Below are 19,398 nucleotides of genomic sequence, written 5' to 3' on the forward strand. Positions count from 1 at the left end.
CAGAGCCTTTGTCATCGTCCACACCCTAAAGAAAGGCTAGGAATAATTCTGATCATTTTATCAGCTAGTTCTTTCCATGATTAAAAACAACACATTCAAAAGGTGTCAGATAAGTGATGCCTTTTTATGTTGAAGGGATAACGGGTGTTGGAACAGCATCAGCATCCAGCCTCTGGTCTTCCCAGATGTGCTGCCACAGAGCCTGTGCCACCCGCCCCCTCTCCCAAGCTCAGCTCAGGTGCCCGAGGGTCTCCATCTCCCCACACCCCCTGGTCAGCAGCTCTGTCCCTGCACCCAGACAGGCCAACCCTTCTGAGCTTGAAATATCAGCATGTGATCTTAGCTACCCTTGTTTCAGCCCTGAGCATTACAGCTTGACTTACTATACCAATACACAAACCATTAACTTATCAATGAATTGATTGGCATCATGCTTCCCCTCCTTAGTCGGTCTCATGGAGGTAGAGAGTAGGATGATAGAGAGCAGAGGCTGGGAAGGGAGTGTGGACAGGAGGGGGTACAGAGAGGTGGACAGGTGCAAACATATGCTTAGATAGAAGGAGTAGGTTCCAGGGTAATAGCAGAGTAGCCTGGCTGTGTTAGCAACAGCGTATTAATATATTTCAGAGTAACTGGGGGAGAGGACTGGAAATGTTCTGAATGCGTAGAATTTAAAAATACCCAGGGTGACGGACACCCCAGTACCCTAATCTGGTCATTACAGGTTCTGTGCGTTCAACAAAGACTCACATGCACCCCACAAATATGTAAAATAATATGTGTCAATAAAATTTAAAACATACAGGGGAAAAGCCTTTCCCTTCCTGATAGAAACCCTTCGTTTGCCATAGGAAATATTTCTTTTTGAATAAAATGAACCTCCCGCTTTTACAATTTTTTAAAGTGAGAAATCTCACACTTGGGACCCCAAATAAACACCTTTTCCCCAGAAGTGCTGCTGCCCCCCTGTCTGAGGAAGAGGGTGGAGGGGCCTCTCCTAATCCAGAGGATTCCTGAGCTCGTGGGATGTGTGGATGGGGGTGGCCATGGAAAGCAGTTGGCAAGACAAAGACCAGGTGATAGCACTGGCCCTGACTTTTGGGGCTATGTCTGATTTTTTTTTGTTTTTAATTTGTCTCACCCCTGCCATCCCTGAGTGTGGCCCCTACCTTCCCCCAACAGTGTTGAAAGACCAAGTTTGTCCACATCCCATTCAGTCACATCTCTTTGATGTTTTAAACATAACTATTTCTGCCTGTTAACTTCCTTGAAGTGAAAACTATTCAGCCACTCCATTTCTGTCTAAAAATAAGTGATGCTTGAGCACAGCACTGTGCAGTTTCTTACGTGTAGCTGTTCGTGACCTGACTCTGCAGGGTCTTGACCAGAGCCCATGCCTTCCACTAACACGCGTGTGTGCTCACCGAGCTAGCTGACTCCCAGAAGGCCAGTTCAGAAGGCCTGGGTCTGCTCTGCACTCCCTGCCTATCGCTGGAACATTGTCCAACAAAATCTATGCATCCAGGCTGATGGTAACCACAGGAACAAGCATTGTCTTTTATTACATGTTTATACGCCAGCCAGGTCCCATGCTGAATTCCTCATGTATGATCTGCCTTCATCCCACCACCACGTACGCCATTGCCCGTGGCTTCAGACAGTCTGGTTCCAGGCAACATTGCAGACTGCAGAAGAGCGTCATCTCCGTTCACCGCCACCTCCCACCACTGTGCTCAGCTGAATGAGCCTGGGGGAGGGGGTCTTTGCTATAAGGCCACTGCTGGGCCAGTGCTTAGAACTCTCTCTCTACTGGGGAGGAAGGGTGACTGGCTTCGCTCCTGCTGGGGCTGTTGGTTGTACAACTTACCTGGAATTGTGCACTCTTAGCTTTGGCTTAAAGAAATCTGTGATGCCAGAGGGCTAAATACATCATGCTGTTGCCTTATTGGTCTTCCACAGAAGCAAGTGCAGGACCATACGATGGTGTGTCGTGTTCTAACCTATTTCAGAATTTTACAGTTGACTGAGTCTCCCAAGAAGAAATCCTGAGGCTGCTCTATAGAAATTTTCTATCAAGTAATGAAATCAGTGAGTGTGCTTTGCTGGGGTGATTGGTAGGGTCTCTGGACAAGAGCGTTCCTTCAGAGTCTTGGTGGGGAGGTGAGCAGGGCTTGGGGTGTGTACTGGCGCGGGGCTGTTTAATCTCAGGCTCTGCCTCTGAATTTCCTAGAGACAGGATAAAACCACGATTCCTGGCCTTTGAAAACCATTGACATAGTGAACTTCCTGCCGCCTCTCTTTCATGCACACCTAGTTTTGAACGCTGGTGTTTCCTGAGTCTAAGCCTAGGTAGCCGTTCGGAGCTGACCTCTCTGCATGCGTGCCCTGAATTCTAGAGGTGAAACATTTTAATTTATTAAGGAATATTGTAGCTTTAGGTTCTGTGGGGGAGGGAAAAGGATTAAACTAGGGAAAGCTTGATTCTGTAGGAAACAAAAAAAAATAGTAGGCCCGGCGCGGTGGCTCACACCTGTAATTCCAGCACTTTGGGAGGCCGAGGCGGGCGGATCACGAGGTCAGATCGAGACCATCCTGGCTAACACAGTGAAAACCTGTCTCTACTAAAAATACACACACACAAAAAGCCAGGCATGGTGGCGGGCGCCTGTAGTCCCAGCTACTCGGGAGGCTGAGGCAGGAGAATGGCGTGAACCCAGGAGGCGGAGCTTGCAGTGAGCCGAGGTCACGCCACTGCACTCCAGCCTGGGTGACAGAGCGAGACTCCATCCCCCCGTCCCCCCCACAAAAAAATTAATATTTACTCAGAAGCAGCAAAGCCCATAAATCTCTAAATGCAGTCACTATGTCTGCAGGAAGCTGGTGATAACATTATCTGGAAGACACTTTTAAAGTCTGTTATCTCCAGTAGCTTATTTTCTTCTGGTAGTGGGAATGTTCACCATTTGGAGTTAGTTGAGTGAAGAATTCAGGAAATCAGATTGGAAAAAAGCATTATCTGGTTGAGAAGACACATGGGCCCATCCAACAAGCATTCTGAAAGAAAAAGCCTACTGCTGCCACACAGCAGTATAATTTCCCTTTGTCTATAACTTAAAAAAAAAACAATACATCTGAGATGTCCGAGAAAGCCATCCATAGGTGAACTAGTTTACTCCATTTATGATGGATTCAGTGAATGCCTAAAAATTCTGGCCAAAACCACCTCTACATATGGAACAATCTCCTACCTGGTTAGAAGACTGTGGTTATTTTGGCACGGCTCAAAACAATTTCGAATAAGTTACAATGACTTCAGAGCCTGTGGCATGTTCTTAGATGTGATCAAATGACTCAGTATAAAAATTCTATCGGCCGATGGATCCGATGCAGCCAACAAGGAGCACTAAGGTTCATCTTGTGAGTCAGAGTCCACAAGACAGAGAGTGTTACTTTGGCCAGAAAACTGAGATAAGGTTAAAGGTTTTATGCTCTGTTTTTCCTATGTGAGTCATAAAACTGGCTTGGAAGGCAAATTCCAAAAGGGTATTTTAGGAAACATGTGGTCTTTGGCTGTAGTAAGATAAATATTCAGCCTTCTAAGAAGACTTCAAAAGAGAAAACTCATCTGAATTTCTACGTTGTAGTACGTTTGGGCAAAATGAGTCTTCCTAATTTAGTAATATCTTCCTTGCTGGTGAAAGACAGCTTAGAACTGTGGTTGGTGGTTACTTTTCACATGTTCCATGGGCATCGTGACTTTGCAAATTAAAGAATGAGTCATTTCCTAGCAACTTAGCTGACGCATGCACTAGACAGGCAGCTTTGGGGGCGGCACTCAAAGTCCTCCCTTTTAATTTTTTAATTGTTTTCTTTGCCATATGCATCTATGCAACACAAAATAATGAAATTATTTTTAGAGAATGTTTTACTTTTCAAAATGTTGTGGTTTGCAGAGCAGTTTTATTACTCTAGAGGCTAGGGGATTCGTTACCATGTTTGATTAAATCCGTATTTAAATTCTGTGAACTCATGCAGGGAAAGGCAATTGTTTGGTTCCCACTATGGCATATTAAGTAGTAAAGTGCCGGGTGGCGGTCGACTTGGAAGCAGCGTCTGGGATAGCACGTGCTCCAGGAATACTCTGAAAGCTGATGCCGTGAGGGGTGCACGGTTGACTCCTGGGCCTGAGATGGCCTCAGGATGCTGCAGCAGCCTTGGTGGCATCCTTTTAGCAGGGCAGCGGCCGGGACTGGCGCCTTCCCCTCAGTCTCTTTATTTACCAGGAAACTGCATGCACAGAAATGACTGCAGCAGCTCTGGGTGTGGGAATTTAGAGCTGTCCGTTTTCAGTTTTGCCAGAGCCCCAGGGTTATGGCCACTCTACATCCCGGGCCACCCAGGGAGGTCCTGGTTTCTGCTGTGGTTCAGGCCTCATCATGGGCCATCTTTTCTCTCCTCCTGAGATGTGGGCTTGGAGGATGGGACGTCGTCCCTCTAAGAAGGGTCCGTTTCAGCATGGTGGTGCAGGCTCTGACTCTTCGGCCCAGGCCTGCTTCCTTGTTTCCTTGCCCCACAAGCTTCATGGAAGTGAATCTGGAAAGTCAAGATCACCATAGATGCAGTTTGTTCAGCGTTGCTCCCAGACCTGAAGAACAGGGTGCTCTGTTGTACACGCAGCATGAAGCCTAATTCTTAGCAGAAACCTGGGAGTTTGGGGTGGTAGAGATCACTAAAAATGCAACCCCAAGGCTAGGTTATCTCTATATTTATGTATCCACCCACCCACCTTCCTACCTATTGTACTTCAAATATTCTAAGGAATATGGCCTCCAGGAGTCACTCACGGCTTTGCATGCGGCCGTCTGTGCCTGGTGCGTCTTTGTGTGGACTACAGCACCCGCAGCAGGACAGAACAGAAACGGTGCCTCCCAGGGTGCCCTGTGCAGAGGGGAGGCCTGCGTCCGACCTCACACTTGCTCACCCTCACCCTCCAGGGGGACAGCTACACTGAGCTCATCTGCACTGCAAGGGAAATCTGTTTTCAGAGCAAGGGGAGACAATAATAATAATAATCCCTCGAGTGACACTGGGCTATGTTTAGAAGATGTTTCACTGCTTTGCCATGGAGGTAGGGGCCTGGTGATGAGCAGTGCCTATACCAGCCTGTGAGCCAGTGGCTGGGTGCCTGGGGGGGTCTCAGGAGGTGCAGACGGGGCTGCCATCGCTGAAATGAACCAGCTCTGCTTTGGGTTCTGTTCCATTCCAGACTGTTTTCTCCTTTCTTGTTTATTACATGTATGACACTAAATTATAAACACACACGTGGCCAGGCGTGGTGGCTCACACCTGTAATCCCAGCACTTCAGGAGGCCCAGGCAGGCAGATCACTTGAGGTCAGGAGTTGGAAACCAGCCTGGCCAACATGGTGAAACCCTGTCTCTACTGGGGAAAAAAAAAAAAAAAAAAAAAAAAGCCAGATGTGGTAGTGTGTGCCTATAATCCCAGCTACTCCAGAGGCTGAGGTAGGAGAATCACTTGAACCCGGGAGATGTAGGTTGCAGTGAGCCAAGATTGCACCACTGCACTGCAGCCTGGGCGACAGAGCAAGACTCTGTCTCAAAATAAAATAAACATATATGTATATATAATGTTTCTGATGGAAATTTACATTTATAAATATAAGTATACAAATTGGCCAGCTATCAAGGTGCCTGCACCATTGATTAATTTATATACAGAACTCCGTAATCTATGAATCATTTCCTTTTTAAAAACCTTTCTTCCTTTTTTCTGTCCTCCTGACCCTCACTAAGGAGGGCTTATGAATCCAACAATAATCTATTGTGAACTTTTCTAAATCCCTAATAGTTATTCCTTCTTAAGGTTAAATCCTGTGGAAGGCGAGTTACATAGATGAAGGTACCAATAGGCATTGCTGCATTTCCTAATCTTGTAGATTCTGTGGAGAAAAAGATGGGGATGCATTTAGCATTGAAAGGTAATTGTCCTTGGGCTTCTTCTATCAATATGTCCTCACATGTTGATATCTGATTCCCTAATGCAGTGCAGTGTCATTAATGGAGGGTAAGGCAGACAATTATTATTCGGCTGTGCTGTTTAATAATATTTAATATATATCTCAAGTGGCCCAGGTTGCCTTGGCAGATGGAGCCCCTGACAAAATGCTCCCTTGTATGTCCTGTGGTCGACAACACTGTATGCCTGTGAGTTTGTGCTGAAGTATGATAAACACGTTGGGTGAACGTGACACCTTTCAACCTCTCGGGAAACACTGGGCCATAGGAGAATGGCTTGATTCCTCGTTGCACTCGCAGGCTGAGTCTAGGCAGAAGTTCCCATTACTAGGGACTCAGTGTGAGGACTTTCCCACAGTTCCCTGCTTTCCTCCAGCGCTGGGGCAGAAGTTCCCATTACTAGGGACTCGGTGTGAGGGCCTTCCCACAGTTCCCTGCTTTCCTCCAGCGCTGGGGCAGAAGTTCCCATTACTAGGGACTCGGTGTGAGGGACTTCCTCGCAATTCCCTGCTTTCACCCAGCACTGGGGCAGAAGTTCCCATTACTAGGGACTCGGTGTGAGGACTTCCCCACAATTCCCTGCTTTTAACCAGCGCTGGGGCAGAAGTTCCCATTACTAGGGACTCGGTGTGAGGGCCTTCCCACAATTCCCTGCTTTCACCCAGCGCTGGGGCAGAAGTTCCCATTACTAGGGCCTCGGTGTGAGGGCCTTCCCACAATTCCCTGCTTTCACCCAGCGCTGGGGCAGAAGTTCCCATTACTAGGGACTCGGTGTGAGGGCCTTCCCACAATTCCCTGTTTTCACCCAGCGCTGGGGCAGAAGTTCCCATTACTAGGGCCTCGGTGTGAGGGCCTTCCCACAATTCCCTGCTTTCACCCAGCGCTGGGGCAGAAGTTCCCATTACTAGGGACTCGGTGTGAGGGCCTTCCCACAATTCCCTGCTTTCACCCAGCGCTGGGGCAGAAGTTCCCATTACTAGGGCCTCGGTGTGAAGGCCTTCCCACAATTCCCTGCTTTCACCCAGCGCTGGGGCAGAAGTTCCCATTACTAGGGACTCGGTGTGAGGGCCTTCCCACAGTTCCCTGCTTTCCTCCAGCGCTGGAACTGCCCTGTCCTCTGACCAGCGGACGCTCAGGATCTAACATTCACTGTTATTTTTCCCATTTTATATAGTTTAAGGATCACTTCCCATTTAGTGAAGTTTATCTCAGTTTTAAAAGATTCTCCCTTTCTCCCCTAGGGCTACCAGGGCATGGTGGACGGAGGCGCGAACATCGCGGAGGCCGACTGGGAGAGCGTCTCCAGCATCCTGCAAGTGGTGCGTACTGGGCTGCTGTCCACAGGGTTCTCTGGGTTGGAGACTCTTTCATGTGTAGTAAATTCCCAGAACACTTGAGCTCAGATCAGTTGATAGAGATTATGTGGACAGAACAGACTGTGAGAAGCTCTTTACTTTTGGTTTGATCTTTAGAAATGCATGTGTTAATCTGTGACTCACTTTGAGTATTTGCTAATAGAAATAATCCAAATCGGTGCCTCCCCGCTGAAGACACTCGTGGGGCCCACACCTTCCTGCTGGTCTCAGGCTCTCTCTGCACTGGGCGCCTCCTGATTTCTGCCATATCGGAAGGGAGGTGGAGGGAATTTTGACAACCACAGAAGTTAGGTGGAGCAACATTTGCAAAACATCAGGACGTTGTGGGCTGAATTCACACAGGGGAGCATTTCCATTCTGTGGTCGTGACTGACGTAGGAAGACGTGAACAGAGGGCTGAAGTGTGTGTGTGTATCAGTGAGTTTGTGTTTCTGCATGTGGTATATGTGGTGTGTGAATCTCAGTGTGTATGTAACTGAGTTTGGTGTGTGTCTGTATGTAGGTGTGTGAGTCTGAGTATGTGTGGTTTGCCCGTGTGTATGTGTTAACTGTGTGAGTTTGTGGCTAGTGAGTGTGTATCTGTGTGTGGGATGTGTGTATATGTGGTTTCCTTGTATGTGTAGGTGTGTGTGGTGTCTGTGTGTGTGTGGTGTGTCTGTGTGTGGCGTGCCTGTGTGGGGGGTGTGTGTGTATGTGTAGGTGTGTGTGGTGTGTGTGTGTGTGAGCGAGCGAGCGAGGGAATGGGAATGGCACCCACTCCTCTGCAGTCCAGTTATCCTGGTTTCGTTCCCAAGTTGCAGCCACCTCTTTTGTCTTTTTGGTGGGAGTTTCTGGGTTGCTGACTCTACTTCCCATCGTGCCGGCTCTCATGCTGCCCCCTGGCTTTTTGTCCGGTCAGAGTCTGGAGAGCACCCCTGCCCTGCTCTGCGCCCCTACCCTCACCTGCCTTGGGGACCGGGTTGTAAGTGGTCTCGGTCACACTTGGTGCTGGTGACACAGGATCGTGTGGAGTGAATTTCAGTTTTTATGACCTTTTCATAATGCTTTGACAAATTAAATGATGGTAGGTTTCATGTAAAAATATAAACTTTTCTGGGATTTGGAATAGTAATAAGTCTCCATATGTGAAAAGGAGCTGTGTGCATGTACCATTGGTATATTGAAACACACACACATAGGCCAGGCACGGTGGCTCACGCCTGTAATCCCAGCACTTTGGGAGGCTGAGGTGGGCGGATCACGAGGTCAGGAGATGGAGACCATCCTGGCTAACAAGGTGAAACCCCGTCTCTACTAAAAATACAAAAAAAAAAAAAAACAGGCGTGGTGGCGGGTGCCTGTAATCCCAGCTACCAGGGAAGCCGAGGCAGGAGAATGGCGTGAACCCAGGAGCGGAGCTTGCAGTGAGCCAAGATTGCGCCACTGCACTCCAGCCTGGGTGACAGAGTGAGACTCTGTCTCAAGAAAAAAAAAAAAAGGAAGAAGCAGGCAGTCACATCAATGCAGGGGTTTCCTGGGAGCTGCCTGCAGACTGAAGTCAGGGAGAGCCCTTGCCTCCAGCGCGGAGACAACCCCTGCTGCGCTTATGAGCACCTTGCTTGACGAAGTCAGCGTGCGTCTAGGGATCCAGTCTGGACTGGAGTTTGTTGGTGCATTCATGATTTTATTTAAATGAATCCTGCATTTGTCAATCCCATCAATTCTTAGTTTTTGGAAAACCAAGTGTGATGAATCATGGTCTATGTCCCCTGGAAGTCTGGATGAAATAATTTAAGTTCCTGAACACATAGCTCTTTAAAAGGGGCAGCGGGTATGTGGTGCAAAAAAAAAATCCCCTTGGCCCCAGGTTCCTGCTGGTTTTACCTGTAGGTGCTGTAAGGGGAGACTGGAGGGAGAGCCTGGCCACTGGTCACGCCACTTCCCTTGTCCTGGTCGGCGTGCTTGGTGGTCAGTGGGTTCGTCTTTGGTTCCACATGCATCTGGTTGAGCTCACTGGCCCGTGCTGGGGCGGCTGCTGTGACCCCACAGGCTGGTTCCTGCTCCATGTATTTAACTGATGGCTGCTGTGTGTCTGGCTCCTCCCCTCCCTGGCTCCTCCTGGTGTGATGCGCCTGTCTTTGTGGAATGCTGGTCTGGGACTAAAAACAGGAAAATCATAGTCTTTCATAGCTAGTTACTGACAAGGTGAAAATGAGAAAAACGTGAATTCCAGCCCCTGTTTATAGTCAGCCTGTGTGCGCCATCCACCTGGCTTTCTGTCATGCTGTGAGGAGATGAGTAAGCTGGTGTCGTCTTTCCCAGGGCGGGACGATCATTGGCAGTGCGCGGTGCCAGGCCTTCCGCACGCGGGAAGGCCGCCTGAAGGCCGCCTGCAACCTGCTGCAGCGCGGCATCACCAACCTGTGTGTGATCGGCGGGGACGGGAGCCTCACCGGGGCCAACCTCTTCCGGAAGGAGTGGAGCGGGCTGCTGGAGGAGCTGGCCAGGAATGGTGAGTGGACGCCTGCTCCCGTGTCCTGCAGGTTTTTGTCCTGTTTCAGAGCTTTGGAACGGACACGTTTCCCTCTTCACTGCAGCGGAAGCACCTGTTCTCACAGATCTTCCAGTCACCATCTCAGGACTTTTTATGATCTCAAAACACAACAGCAGCAATCATAAGAATGCTAGTAATTTAACCTTACCATGTGCCAGGCACCCTTTGACCTTTGACACAGATAGTTTTATGGAATCCTCACGACAGCCATCCAAGTCAGTTTTTAGATCTGGATGAGGAATCAAATAGCCACTCGGCTGTGGGGTGGGCCAGGTCCCCAGCAGCCTGGGACACCAGTGTCCGCCTTTCAGCCCTCACACTGTATCTCTCCAGCTCGCTGGGGTCCCTTAGAACTGAAGTTCTCACAAGACTTTATTTATTTAGATACATTTCTGCCAATACATCATCTGGTACCACCTTTGACACTACTTAGGAAAGCGTTTCTGAGAGTCCTGTGTGTATGTAGGTTTTTTGGTTTGCTTGTTTTGAGACGGAGTCTGTCTCCCTTGCCCAGGCTGGAGTGCAGTGATGCGATTTTGGCTCACTGCAGCCTCTGCCTTCTGGGTTCTAGCGATTCTGCTGCCTCCTTCTCTTCCTCCTGAGTAGCCAGGATCACAGACATGCACCACCACACCCGGCTAACTTTTTTTTGTATTTTTGGTAGAGACGGGGTTCCATCGTGTTGGCCAGGCTGGTCTCGAACTCCTGACCACAGGTCATCCACCCACCTCGGCCTCCCAAAGTGTAGTTTTTCTCCCTTGAAGCAGTTGTTATGTAATTTCAATGCAATATTAAATATGACCAGGGAAGCATATTGTTTAATAGCAACTTGATGAGAGGCGGCTTTGAGGCAAAGCAACTGTCTCCAGGCTTGTGAACATCCTTGTAGGGGACAGAGAACGCTGCCTGCTGGAAGCAGCCAGGCCTCACAGTTCTTGCTTGTCCACATCGTCCTGGTCTGGCACAGCCCACTGAGTGTACAGAGCAGGACAGCGGCCACGAGTCCGGGCCTAAGCTTGCCCCTGGCCCTTCGATGGTTCCGACTCCCTTTATGCAGAGCTGCGCAGCCTAGGTCTGTCCTGAGTGCGCGGTAGATGCCCACCCACGATCCAGCTTCCCACAGATGCGTGAGAAATCAGTGTGAAGATGGCCTAGTGTCTTAGATTCTCAATTCCATAATTGTAACATATCCGTGTTCAAAGCCGTGTCATTCTCGGAAGCTGTTGCCAGGAAATACTGAGATTTTTGTTTACCAATTGCAAATGTGGATCCTTTCTTTTATTTTTCGAATCCACTGCTCTTGTCTAAGTGCCAGGTGACAGTGCCCATTGTGTGTAACTGCTGCCAGCTTTGTCTGGCTTCTCTTTCCTTAACTATGCAGAATCCGGTTGCATTGAGTTCTGAGGAAATAAAGAATTGACCTGGGCAGTGGCTCACACCTATAATCCCAGCCCTTTGGGAGGCCAAAGCAGGACGGTCTCTTGAGCCCAGGAATTTAAGACCAGCCTGGGCAACATAGAGTCTGGCTCTACCAAAAAATTAAGAAATCAGCCAGGCATAGTTCTAACTTCTCAGGAGACTGAGGCAGGAGGATCGCCTGAGCCCAGGAGTTCAAGGCTGCAGCGAGCTATGATGGTGCCACTGCACTCCAGCCTGGTCAACAGAGTGAGACCCTGTCTCAAAAAAATGATAATACATAAATGATACCAGTAACAAATCAAAGAGTTTAGAGTGTTTGTTTAGGGTGGTTGTGTTGCTGTTTGCTCCCCACGCAGGCCAGATCGATAAGGAGGCCGTGCAGAAGTACGCCTACCTCAACGTGGTGGGCATGGTGGGCTCCATTGACAATGATTTCTGTGGCACCGACATGACCATCGGCACTGACTCCGCCCTGCATAGGATCATCGAGGTCATTGACGCCATCATGACCACGGCCCAGAGGTAAAGCACTCAGAGGAACCGGCGGGAGGCCACGTGGGGCCCGATGTGTGCCCAGCTCAGATGTTACCACGGGCTCTAGAACATTCTGCAGATTGGGTGTCCTGGTGCTGGCTCGTAACTTGACTTTTAGGAACTATTGCCAGAAAATTGTTCTCTGGTCTGCTTTCCATTTTTAATTTTAAAACATTCCTTGTTTTTAACCCGATGATAAAAGAAAGCTGTTGATTAGAATTTGAAAGGAAGAAACAAAATAATAATTATCTGAATGTCCTATCCAAACATCTCCGGAAGGAGTGGCAAGAAGTAAACTATGGTATGGATTTTCCACACCACTCATGAGAGATGTGGCCAGCGATGTCCTGCCCTGTGTAACCTATGGATTCACAAAGTGTGGTGGGGCCACTGCATTTGATCCGAGGTGCTCTAGACTCGGCGGATTATCACTAATGACTCTGTGGGGCACCCTACAATTTCTGAAGCAATTTGCATGAAAACCATGTGAAATGGTAAATAGAATAAGTGTCTCCCCTTTAAGGACGAGGTGCTTGAGACTGAGAGAGTGCTGAATCCAGTCCCCGGTGTGGTGCCTCCCAGTCCTCTGTGTGTCCTGTTCCCAGTGACGCCTTCACTGGACATTCTCAGTGCGTGGGCGTGAACCCCACAGTTGGTGGAAAATCACTAAGTTGGAAGGCTGCTCGGAGCAGATGGATTTTTCCATTCCCTGGGAAGACCCAGTCTCTGGGTGTTAACCACTTAGTGACACTGGCACGCACTTGTTTCCCTGGGAGAGATCCAGCCGTGGCTCTTGACAGCAGCCACCGACTGTGCCCAATAGAGAAGGTATCTGGGAAAGAGCCCAGCACGGGGCCTGGGAGTGTGAGTGTGTCCTGGGCACAGGCAGGCGAGGTGTCAAATGTGCAACTGGAGAGCGCAGAGGTGGCTCAAGTCACTTTCCTCACAGGAGTCTGGAAGGCTACTGCATAGCGTTTGCCTTAGTAGAAAATGAACCATTTTTGAAGCCTAGGTCCTTGCAGGCCTCCTGGCTAACTCGGCTGTCAAAGCCCCTTCTCTCTGCTTTCTGAGCTGTGTCCAGGGCTGAGTGGGTGCTCCCTGTGTTTCTCTGCTTTCTGAGCTGTGTCCGGGGCTCCCTCTGTTTTTCTTCCAGCCACCAGAGGACCTTCGTTCTGGAGGTGATGGGACGACACTGTGGGTATGTACCTGCGGTGGGTCCAGTGTCCGCAGTTCGGGTTGGGGACCCTTAGCGTCATCTCCCTGAGGCTATACCCCACATCCAGAATGCTCCCGCGGAGAGTCCTGGAGGGGCTGGCGTCCCGCTTCATACCTGGCATTAGATCTGCCCATCTGTCACTGAGTGGGGTGCCTGGGGTACCTTCATGGGAAGGATCCTTCTGGGGTGTTGATGCTGTTGCCTTGTCCACATAGGTACCTGGCCCTGGTGAGTGCCTTGGCCTGCGGTGCAGACTGGGTGTTCCTTCCGGAGTCTCCGCCAGAGCAAGGCTGGGAGGAGCAGATGTGTGTCAAACTCTCGGAGGTAATGTGGGTCCTGTGGCCGTCGATAGCGGGCGATGCTGGCTGCATTGCTTTAATCAGGATCCCAAGTGGGACGGCATTTTAAGCAAGTGAAAATATTTCTCTGTCTCCAGTTTGTCACACTTTGTATTTCACTCTATGGACTGTGAGCGTGGGGCATGTTTTCCTCTATGAAGGCTGAGACTCAAGGCAGGAGAGGTCTCATTTAAGACCTGAGTCTCAGACAGAGTGAGCCTGGTTAGAATGCCCCGTGTGCCTGACTCTGGCAGGTGGACTTCAGGCACTGTTGGCTCCAGGCTCCACACAGCCACCACTACCATTTTCTACGGGCGGGTCTTTAATGCGGGGCTTTATAGAAAGCGAATCCACTGAGGATGAGTTAATCCACATCGTGGGGTGGTCGCTGTATTCCTTTCATGACCTCTTTAGGCTCACGTGACTGCTGTGAGCATAGGAAGGACGATGGGGACAGCAGCCATGGCGGCCCAGCAGTGCAAGGCCTTTCGGGTGTCACTGTGGCCACCAGAACCCGCTGTGTGGGCCCCGTGTTCGCTCACACTGTATTTTCTGTCCCGCCTCTCTGCTGCTGGAGCCTGTGCGCAATACAACTTCATGCCAGTGGCCAGGCTTCGGGGCCTCCCCTGGGAGGGGCCGGGGAGGAGTGGTTTACAGGGAGGTGGCAGGAAACTCTGGAGGGAGGCAGAAAGCATGAGTGCATGAGGCGCCTGTGGGGAGTCCATCTCTGTGTCCTTCCCCTTGGGAACCCCTGTCAGTCACACCAGTGCCCTCCACCGAGGGCTGGCTGGGGGCCACATTTCTGTCTGTGGTGGTGATGTGAGCTCCCAGTCCCAAAGAGCTCTCTTCCAGTGAGCCACAGCTGCCCTGCCCTGCCCCTTCACCCCTGCCCCTCGCCCCTGCCCCTCTCCTCGCCTCTGCCCCTCACCCACCCCTGCCCCTCACCTCACCCCTGCCCCTCCTCACACCCCTGCCCCTCCTCACACCCCTGTCCCTCCTCTCACCCCATCCCTCCCTGCTATCATCCAGAGCACCTTTCACCACCTTCTGATGTCATTGGGAAGCAGCTCTTAGGAAGCTGGGCAAAGATTCCTGCCCAGAAAGAGGCTAGTTCAGTCCAAGTCAGATTTCTGTGGTTTTGTTGTAGTTGTTGCTAAGAATGGGATTAGGAATTTGAGAGCTTTAATTTTCTGTGTCTGCAGAACCGTGCCCGGAAAAAAAGACTGAATATTATTATTGTGGCTGAAGGAGCAATTGATACCCAAAATAAACCCATTACCTCTGAGAAAATCAAAGAGGTGAGTGCGTGCAGCTGTTCCCTTTCGCTTGGTTTCTGCCTGGAAGCAGGGGAGGTTAGCATCATGGGCAGGCTTGGTTTAGAACACTGAATTATTAACTTTTTATCCTTGATATTTAAAACATTTTCATCATGACTCAGAAGTTGGACGACCTGGGAAACACCCAGCTGCCGCTCCTGGGGGCCTGTTCCGCTTGCATCCCCTCTTGCCGAGCCCCTAGAGGTTCCGGGACTCCCCCGCAGACACAGAGGTCAGCTCGAGTGGTCACACGTGTTCTTTGGATTAGAGTGTTCTGGCTCTTAAACGTGAGCTGCTCTGAGAATGAGGACTGAACACTTGGCAGCTGACCTGGGCTTCTGTTTGCCACAGGGGGAAAAGGCGGCGCCTTGCTATTCCCTGTGCCCTCCCGTAACCCAGAGCATCAGCTGAGCACATTCTTACAAAGAAAGCTGCTGTGTCCTCGTGGCCCTGCCAGGGGACGGGCTCTGGCAGGCTTCATGCCCTGGGGCTTGCTCAGTGCCTGCCCATCTGGAGAGGACTCCGATGCCATGGGCCGGGCTCCTGCTCTAAACGGGGCTGGGGACGGGCTCTGGCTCTAGCAGCCACAGGGCAGAAGGCATCGCCACCTGCCTTTGTAAGTCGTGTTCTTTATTGTGCTTTGTTATGGTCAGTGAAGGAGCAAAACATGTCTCTGGATATGAAAACGGTGACAGACGCCGGGGAAAGACAGCTGCCAATATTTATAAGTGGTGATCCATAAAGTCGAGGCAAAGATTTTATTTCCCACTTACTTATAATTAAATCACAGGACAATGGACCAAGAAGGAACCATGAAATTCACGTAGCCCAGCCCCACTGTTCTTACAGAGGAGTAAGCTGAGTTCCAGAGACAGTCAGTGGCCTCTCCAGGTCACCGGGCCAGCGTGCCTGTGGGGTGGGGCGAGGGGAGTGCCTTGATTGGACTGGGTTGTGCTGTCAAATCACAGCTAAACAAATTTAAGCTGGTTAAAGGAAGATGTTTACATTTTTGTAAAATATAAGTAATAGTTTAAATGCAAGCTACTGAAACTTTTTGTTGTTGTTGTTAAAGCACCGAACATGTGACTTGCATTCATTTTCTAGGTGCAAGCCAAGATTTTGTTGGGTAACAAAAGTATTATTTTTAAAACCGAGTTTCAGCTGCCTGTTATATATACTAAATGTTCTGCTAGGAAACAAAATTTAGAAATAACTCTTCCCATTTAGATCTGAAGAAAGAGCGAAAAACCTTTTTCAGTGCCCAGTACCTGCTTCCAGATCTGGGCTGCTGGGTCCGCATCACGGTTCCGCATCCTAACGAGACGTTTCCTTGCAGCTCGTCGTCACGCAGCTGGGCTATGACACACGTGTGACCATCCTCGGGCACGTGCAGAGAGGAGGGACCCCCTCGGCATTCGACAGGATCTTGGTGAGGATGGGAGCGTTGGGCATCTTCACAAGGTCTCTAGCAGGAAGCGTTTCTGGAGAGGCGCAGGCACCAGCCGGCCACAGAGCCTGGCATAATGCTCCCCCAGAGATGCCAGCGGCCCGGCCCTCTTCTTAACGATCCTTGAGACCTTTGGTGCAGACCAGTGTCTAGGCCTACAGCCATTCAGAGGCGGGGAGAGCTCCCTAGTGTGGGAGGGCAGTGCCTGCTGTTGGGATGACGTGGACCCCAGAGGACACAACCCCAGGGCAGAAAGGCTGTGTTCCTTGTGTGGGTTTCTGGAAACTGACTCGGAGCAGCAGGAATCCCAAGTACAAACTCAGCTCTTAACACTCCTGCTCTCCGTCTGGCCCTGACCTCCCCTCTGTTCCCATCTTGCTGGTTCTAAAGGAGTGGAAATCGATTTGCTCTGAAGAGTTAGGCTGCAGGTGGGGAGGGCTGTGAGCACCTGACTGAGATCATTGGAGGTCATGGAAAGACAGCAGGAGGTGACAGGGACGGGGCAGGGTGGGGGGCTGCCCCTGACCCACATGGACCTGGTTTTCAGGCCAGCCGCATGGGGGTGGAGGCAGTCATCGCCTTGCTAGAGGCCACCCCGGACACCCCAGCTTGCGTCGTGTCGCTGAACGGGAACCACGCCGTGCGCCTGCCACTGATGGAGTGCGTGCAGATGGTGAGTGGGCAGCCCATGGCCACAGGCAGGGCGGGGGCGGCTGGGGACAGACGCTGCTTGTCGGGCCGGCCTGGGTACCTCAGGTGTCTCGTCGGTGCACGCTGGGTTACACGGCCTTTCTGAGAAGGAAGTGAGCTGCCCATGGGGAGGGAGCAGGCTTGTGTTCTCACCCACACCTGCAGAACCTGTGCCGTCTTCACTCTTTGGTTTTCTAAGTTACCGTCCATCCTTGTGGCACGTAGTTGTAACCTCCCCTGAGATGGGTCTAGAGTGTTGGGATCCCAACAGTCGAAGAGGTTCCAGGTGGCCCCAGTGCACCCAGCGCTGCAGAAGGACAGAGTACAGGGAGGCAAGAGAGATCTGTGGACAGAGTGGCAGGGAGGCGGGCGCGAGAGAGATCTGTGGACAGAGTGGCAGGGAGGCGGGCACAAGAGAGATCTGTGGACAGAGTGGCAGGGAGGCGGGCGCAAGAGAGATCTGTGGACAGAGTGGCAGGGAGGCGGGCGTGAGAGAGATCTGTGGACAGAGTGGCAGGGAGGCGGGCACAAGAGAGATCTGTGGACAGAGTGGCAGGGAGGCGGGCACAAGAGAGATCTGTGGACAGAGTGGCAGGGAGGCGGGCACAAGAGAGATCTGTGGACAGAGTGGCAGGGAGGCGGGCACAAGAGAGATCTGTGGACAGAGTGGCAGGGAGGCGGGCACAAGAGAGATCTGTGGACAGAGTGGCAGGGAGGCGGGCGCAAGAGAGATCTGTGGACAGAGTGGCAGGGAGGCGGGCGCAAGAGAGATCTGTGGACAGAGTGGCAGGGAGGCGGGCGCAAGAGAGATCTGTGGACAGAGTGGCAGGGAGGCGGGCGCAAGAGAGATCTGTGGACAGAGTGGCAGGGAGGCGGGCGCAAGAGAGATCTGTGGACAGAGTGGCAGGGAGGCGGGCGCAAGAGAGATCTGTGGACAGAGTGGCAGGGAGGCGGGCGCAAGAGAGATCTGTGGACAGAGTGGCAGGGAGGCGGGCGTGAGAGAGATCTGTGGACAGAGTGGCAGGGAGGCGGGCACAAGAGAGATCTGTGGACAGAGTGGCAGGGAGGCGGGCACAAGAGAGATCTGTGGACAGAGTGGCAGGGAGGCGGGCACAAGAGAGATCTGTGGACAGAGTGGCAGGGAGGCGGGCACAAGAGAGATCTGTGGACAGAGTGGCAGGGAGGCGGGCGCAAGAGAGATCTGTGGACAGAGTGGCAGGGAGGCGGGCGCAAGAGAGATCTGTGGACAGAGTGGCAGGGAGGCGGGCGCAAGAGAGATCTGTGGACAGAGTGGCAGGGAGGCGGGCACAAGAGAGATCTGTGGACAGAGTGGCAGGGAGGCGGGCGCAAGAGAGATCTGTGGACAGAGTGGCAGGGAGGCGGGCGCAAGAGAGATCTGTGGACAGAGTGGCAGGGAGGCGGGCGCGAGAGAGATCTGTGGACAGAGTGGCAGGGAGGCGGGCGCGAGAGAGATCTGTGGACAGAGTGGCAGGGAGGCGGGCACAAGAGAGATCTGTGGACAGAGTGGCAGGGAGGCGGGCGCAAGAGAGATCTGTGGACAGAGTGGCAGGGAGGCGGGCGCAAGAGAGATCTGTGGACAGAGTGGCAGGGAGGCGGGCGCAAGAGAGATCTGTGGACAGAGTGGCAGGGAGGCGGGCGCAAGAGAGATCTGTGGACAGAGTGGCAGGGAGGCGGGCGCAAGAGAGATCTGTGGACAGAGTGGCAGGGAGGCGGGCGCAAGAGAGATCTGTGGACAGAGTGGCAGGGAGGCGGGCGCAAGAGAGATCTGTGGACAGAGTGGCAGGGAGGCGGGCGCAAGAGAGATCTGTGGACAGAGTGGCAGGGAGGCGGGCGCAAGAGAGATCTGTGGACAGAGTGGCAGGGAGGCGGGCGCAAGAGAGATCTGTGGACAGAGTGGCAGGGAGGCGGGCGCAAGAGAGATCTGTGGACAGAGTGGCAGGGAGGCGGGCGCAAGAGAGATCTGTGGACAGAGTGGCAGGGAGGCGGGCGTGAGAGAGATCTGTGGACAGAGTGGCAGGGAGGCGGGCACAAGAGAGATCTGTGGACAGAGTGGCAGGGAGGCGGGCGCAAGAGAGATCTGTGGACAGAGTGGCAGGGAGGCGGGCGCAAGAGAGATCTGTGGACAGAGTGGCAGGGAGGCGGGCGCAAGAGAGATCTGTGGACAGAGTGGCAGGGAGGCGGGCGCAAGAGAGATCTGTGGACAGAGTGGCAGGGAGGCGGGCGTGAGAGAGATCTGTGGACAGAGTGGCAGGGAGGCAGGCGTGAGAGAGATCTGCAGGGCAGTATTTTGTAGGGGAAGGTGGGACCTTCCCAAACTTCTCCAGTTTCAGCCACTTCCTGTCCTCCTATCCCCAAGGACATTCAGGTCTGTGATGGGACACAGGGATGACTCTGGTCACCCGAAGATACACCCACCCTTCTCGGGCCAGGGAGCTGCCATCTGCAAATGAACAAAGGGAAAAGCAGTTCCGGC

The 19,398-nt window shown here is 51.9% G+C and overlaps 1 protein-coding gene across 6 annotated transcripts in view; it reads left to right on the plus strand.

Moving 5' to 3' along the window:
- The window catches only part of PFKP (phosphofructokinase, platelet), a 68,811-nt gene that overhangs the window by 22,518 nt on the left and 26,895 nt on the right, over positions 1 to 19,398 (plus strand). For all 6 annotated transcript variants that reach the window (XM_065520237.1, XM_065520239.1, XM_045399473.2 and 3 more), the window contains exons 3-10: positions 7,277 to 7,354; positions 9,713 to 9,902; positions 11,720 to 11,885; positions 13,051 to 13,095; positions 13,329 to 13,437; positions 14,654 to 14,749; positions 16,104 to 16,196; positions 16,762 to 16,887. In XM_065520237.1, the coding sequence (XP_065376309.1) occupies positions 7,277 to 7,354; positions 9,713 to 9,902; positions 11,720 to 11,885; positions 13,051 to 13,095; positions 13,329 to 13,437; positions 14,654 to 14,749; positions 16,104 to 16,196; positions 16,762 to 16,887 (903 nt within the window). The remainder of the gene's footprint in view (positions 1 to 7,276; positions 7,355 to 9,712; positions 9,903 to 11,719; positions 11,886 to 13,050; positions 13,096 to 13,328; positions 13,438 to 14,653; positions 14,750 to 16,103; positions 16,197 to 16,761; positions 16,888 to 19,398) is intronic.

The sequence above is a fragment of the Macaca fascicularis genome, chromosome 9 (assembly GCF_037993035.2).
Source record: "Macaca fascicularis isolate 582-1 chromosome 9, T2T-MFA8v1.1".
NCBI lineage: Eukaryota > Metazoa > Chordata > Mammalia > Primates > Cercopithecidae > Macaca > Macaca fascicularis.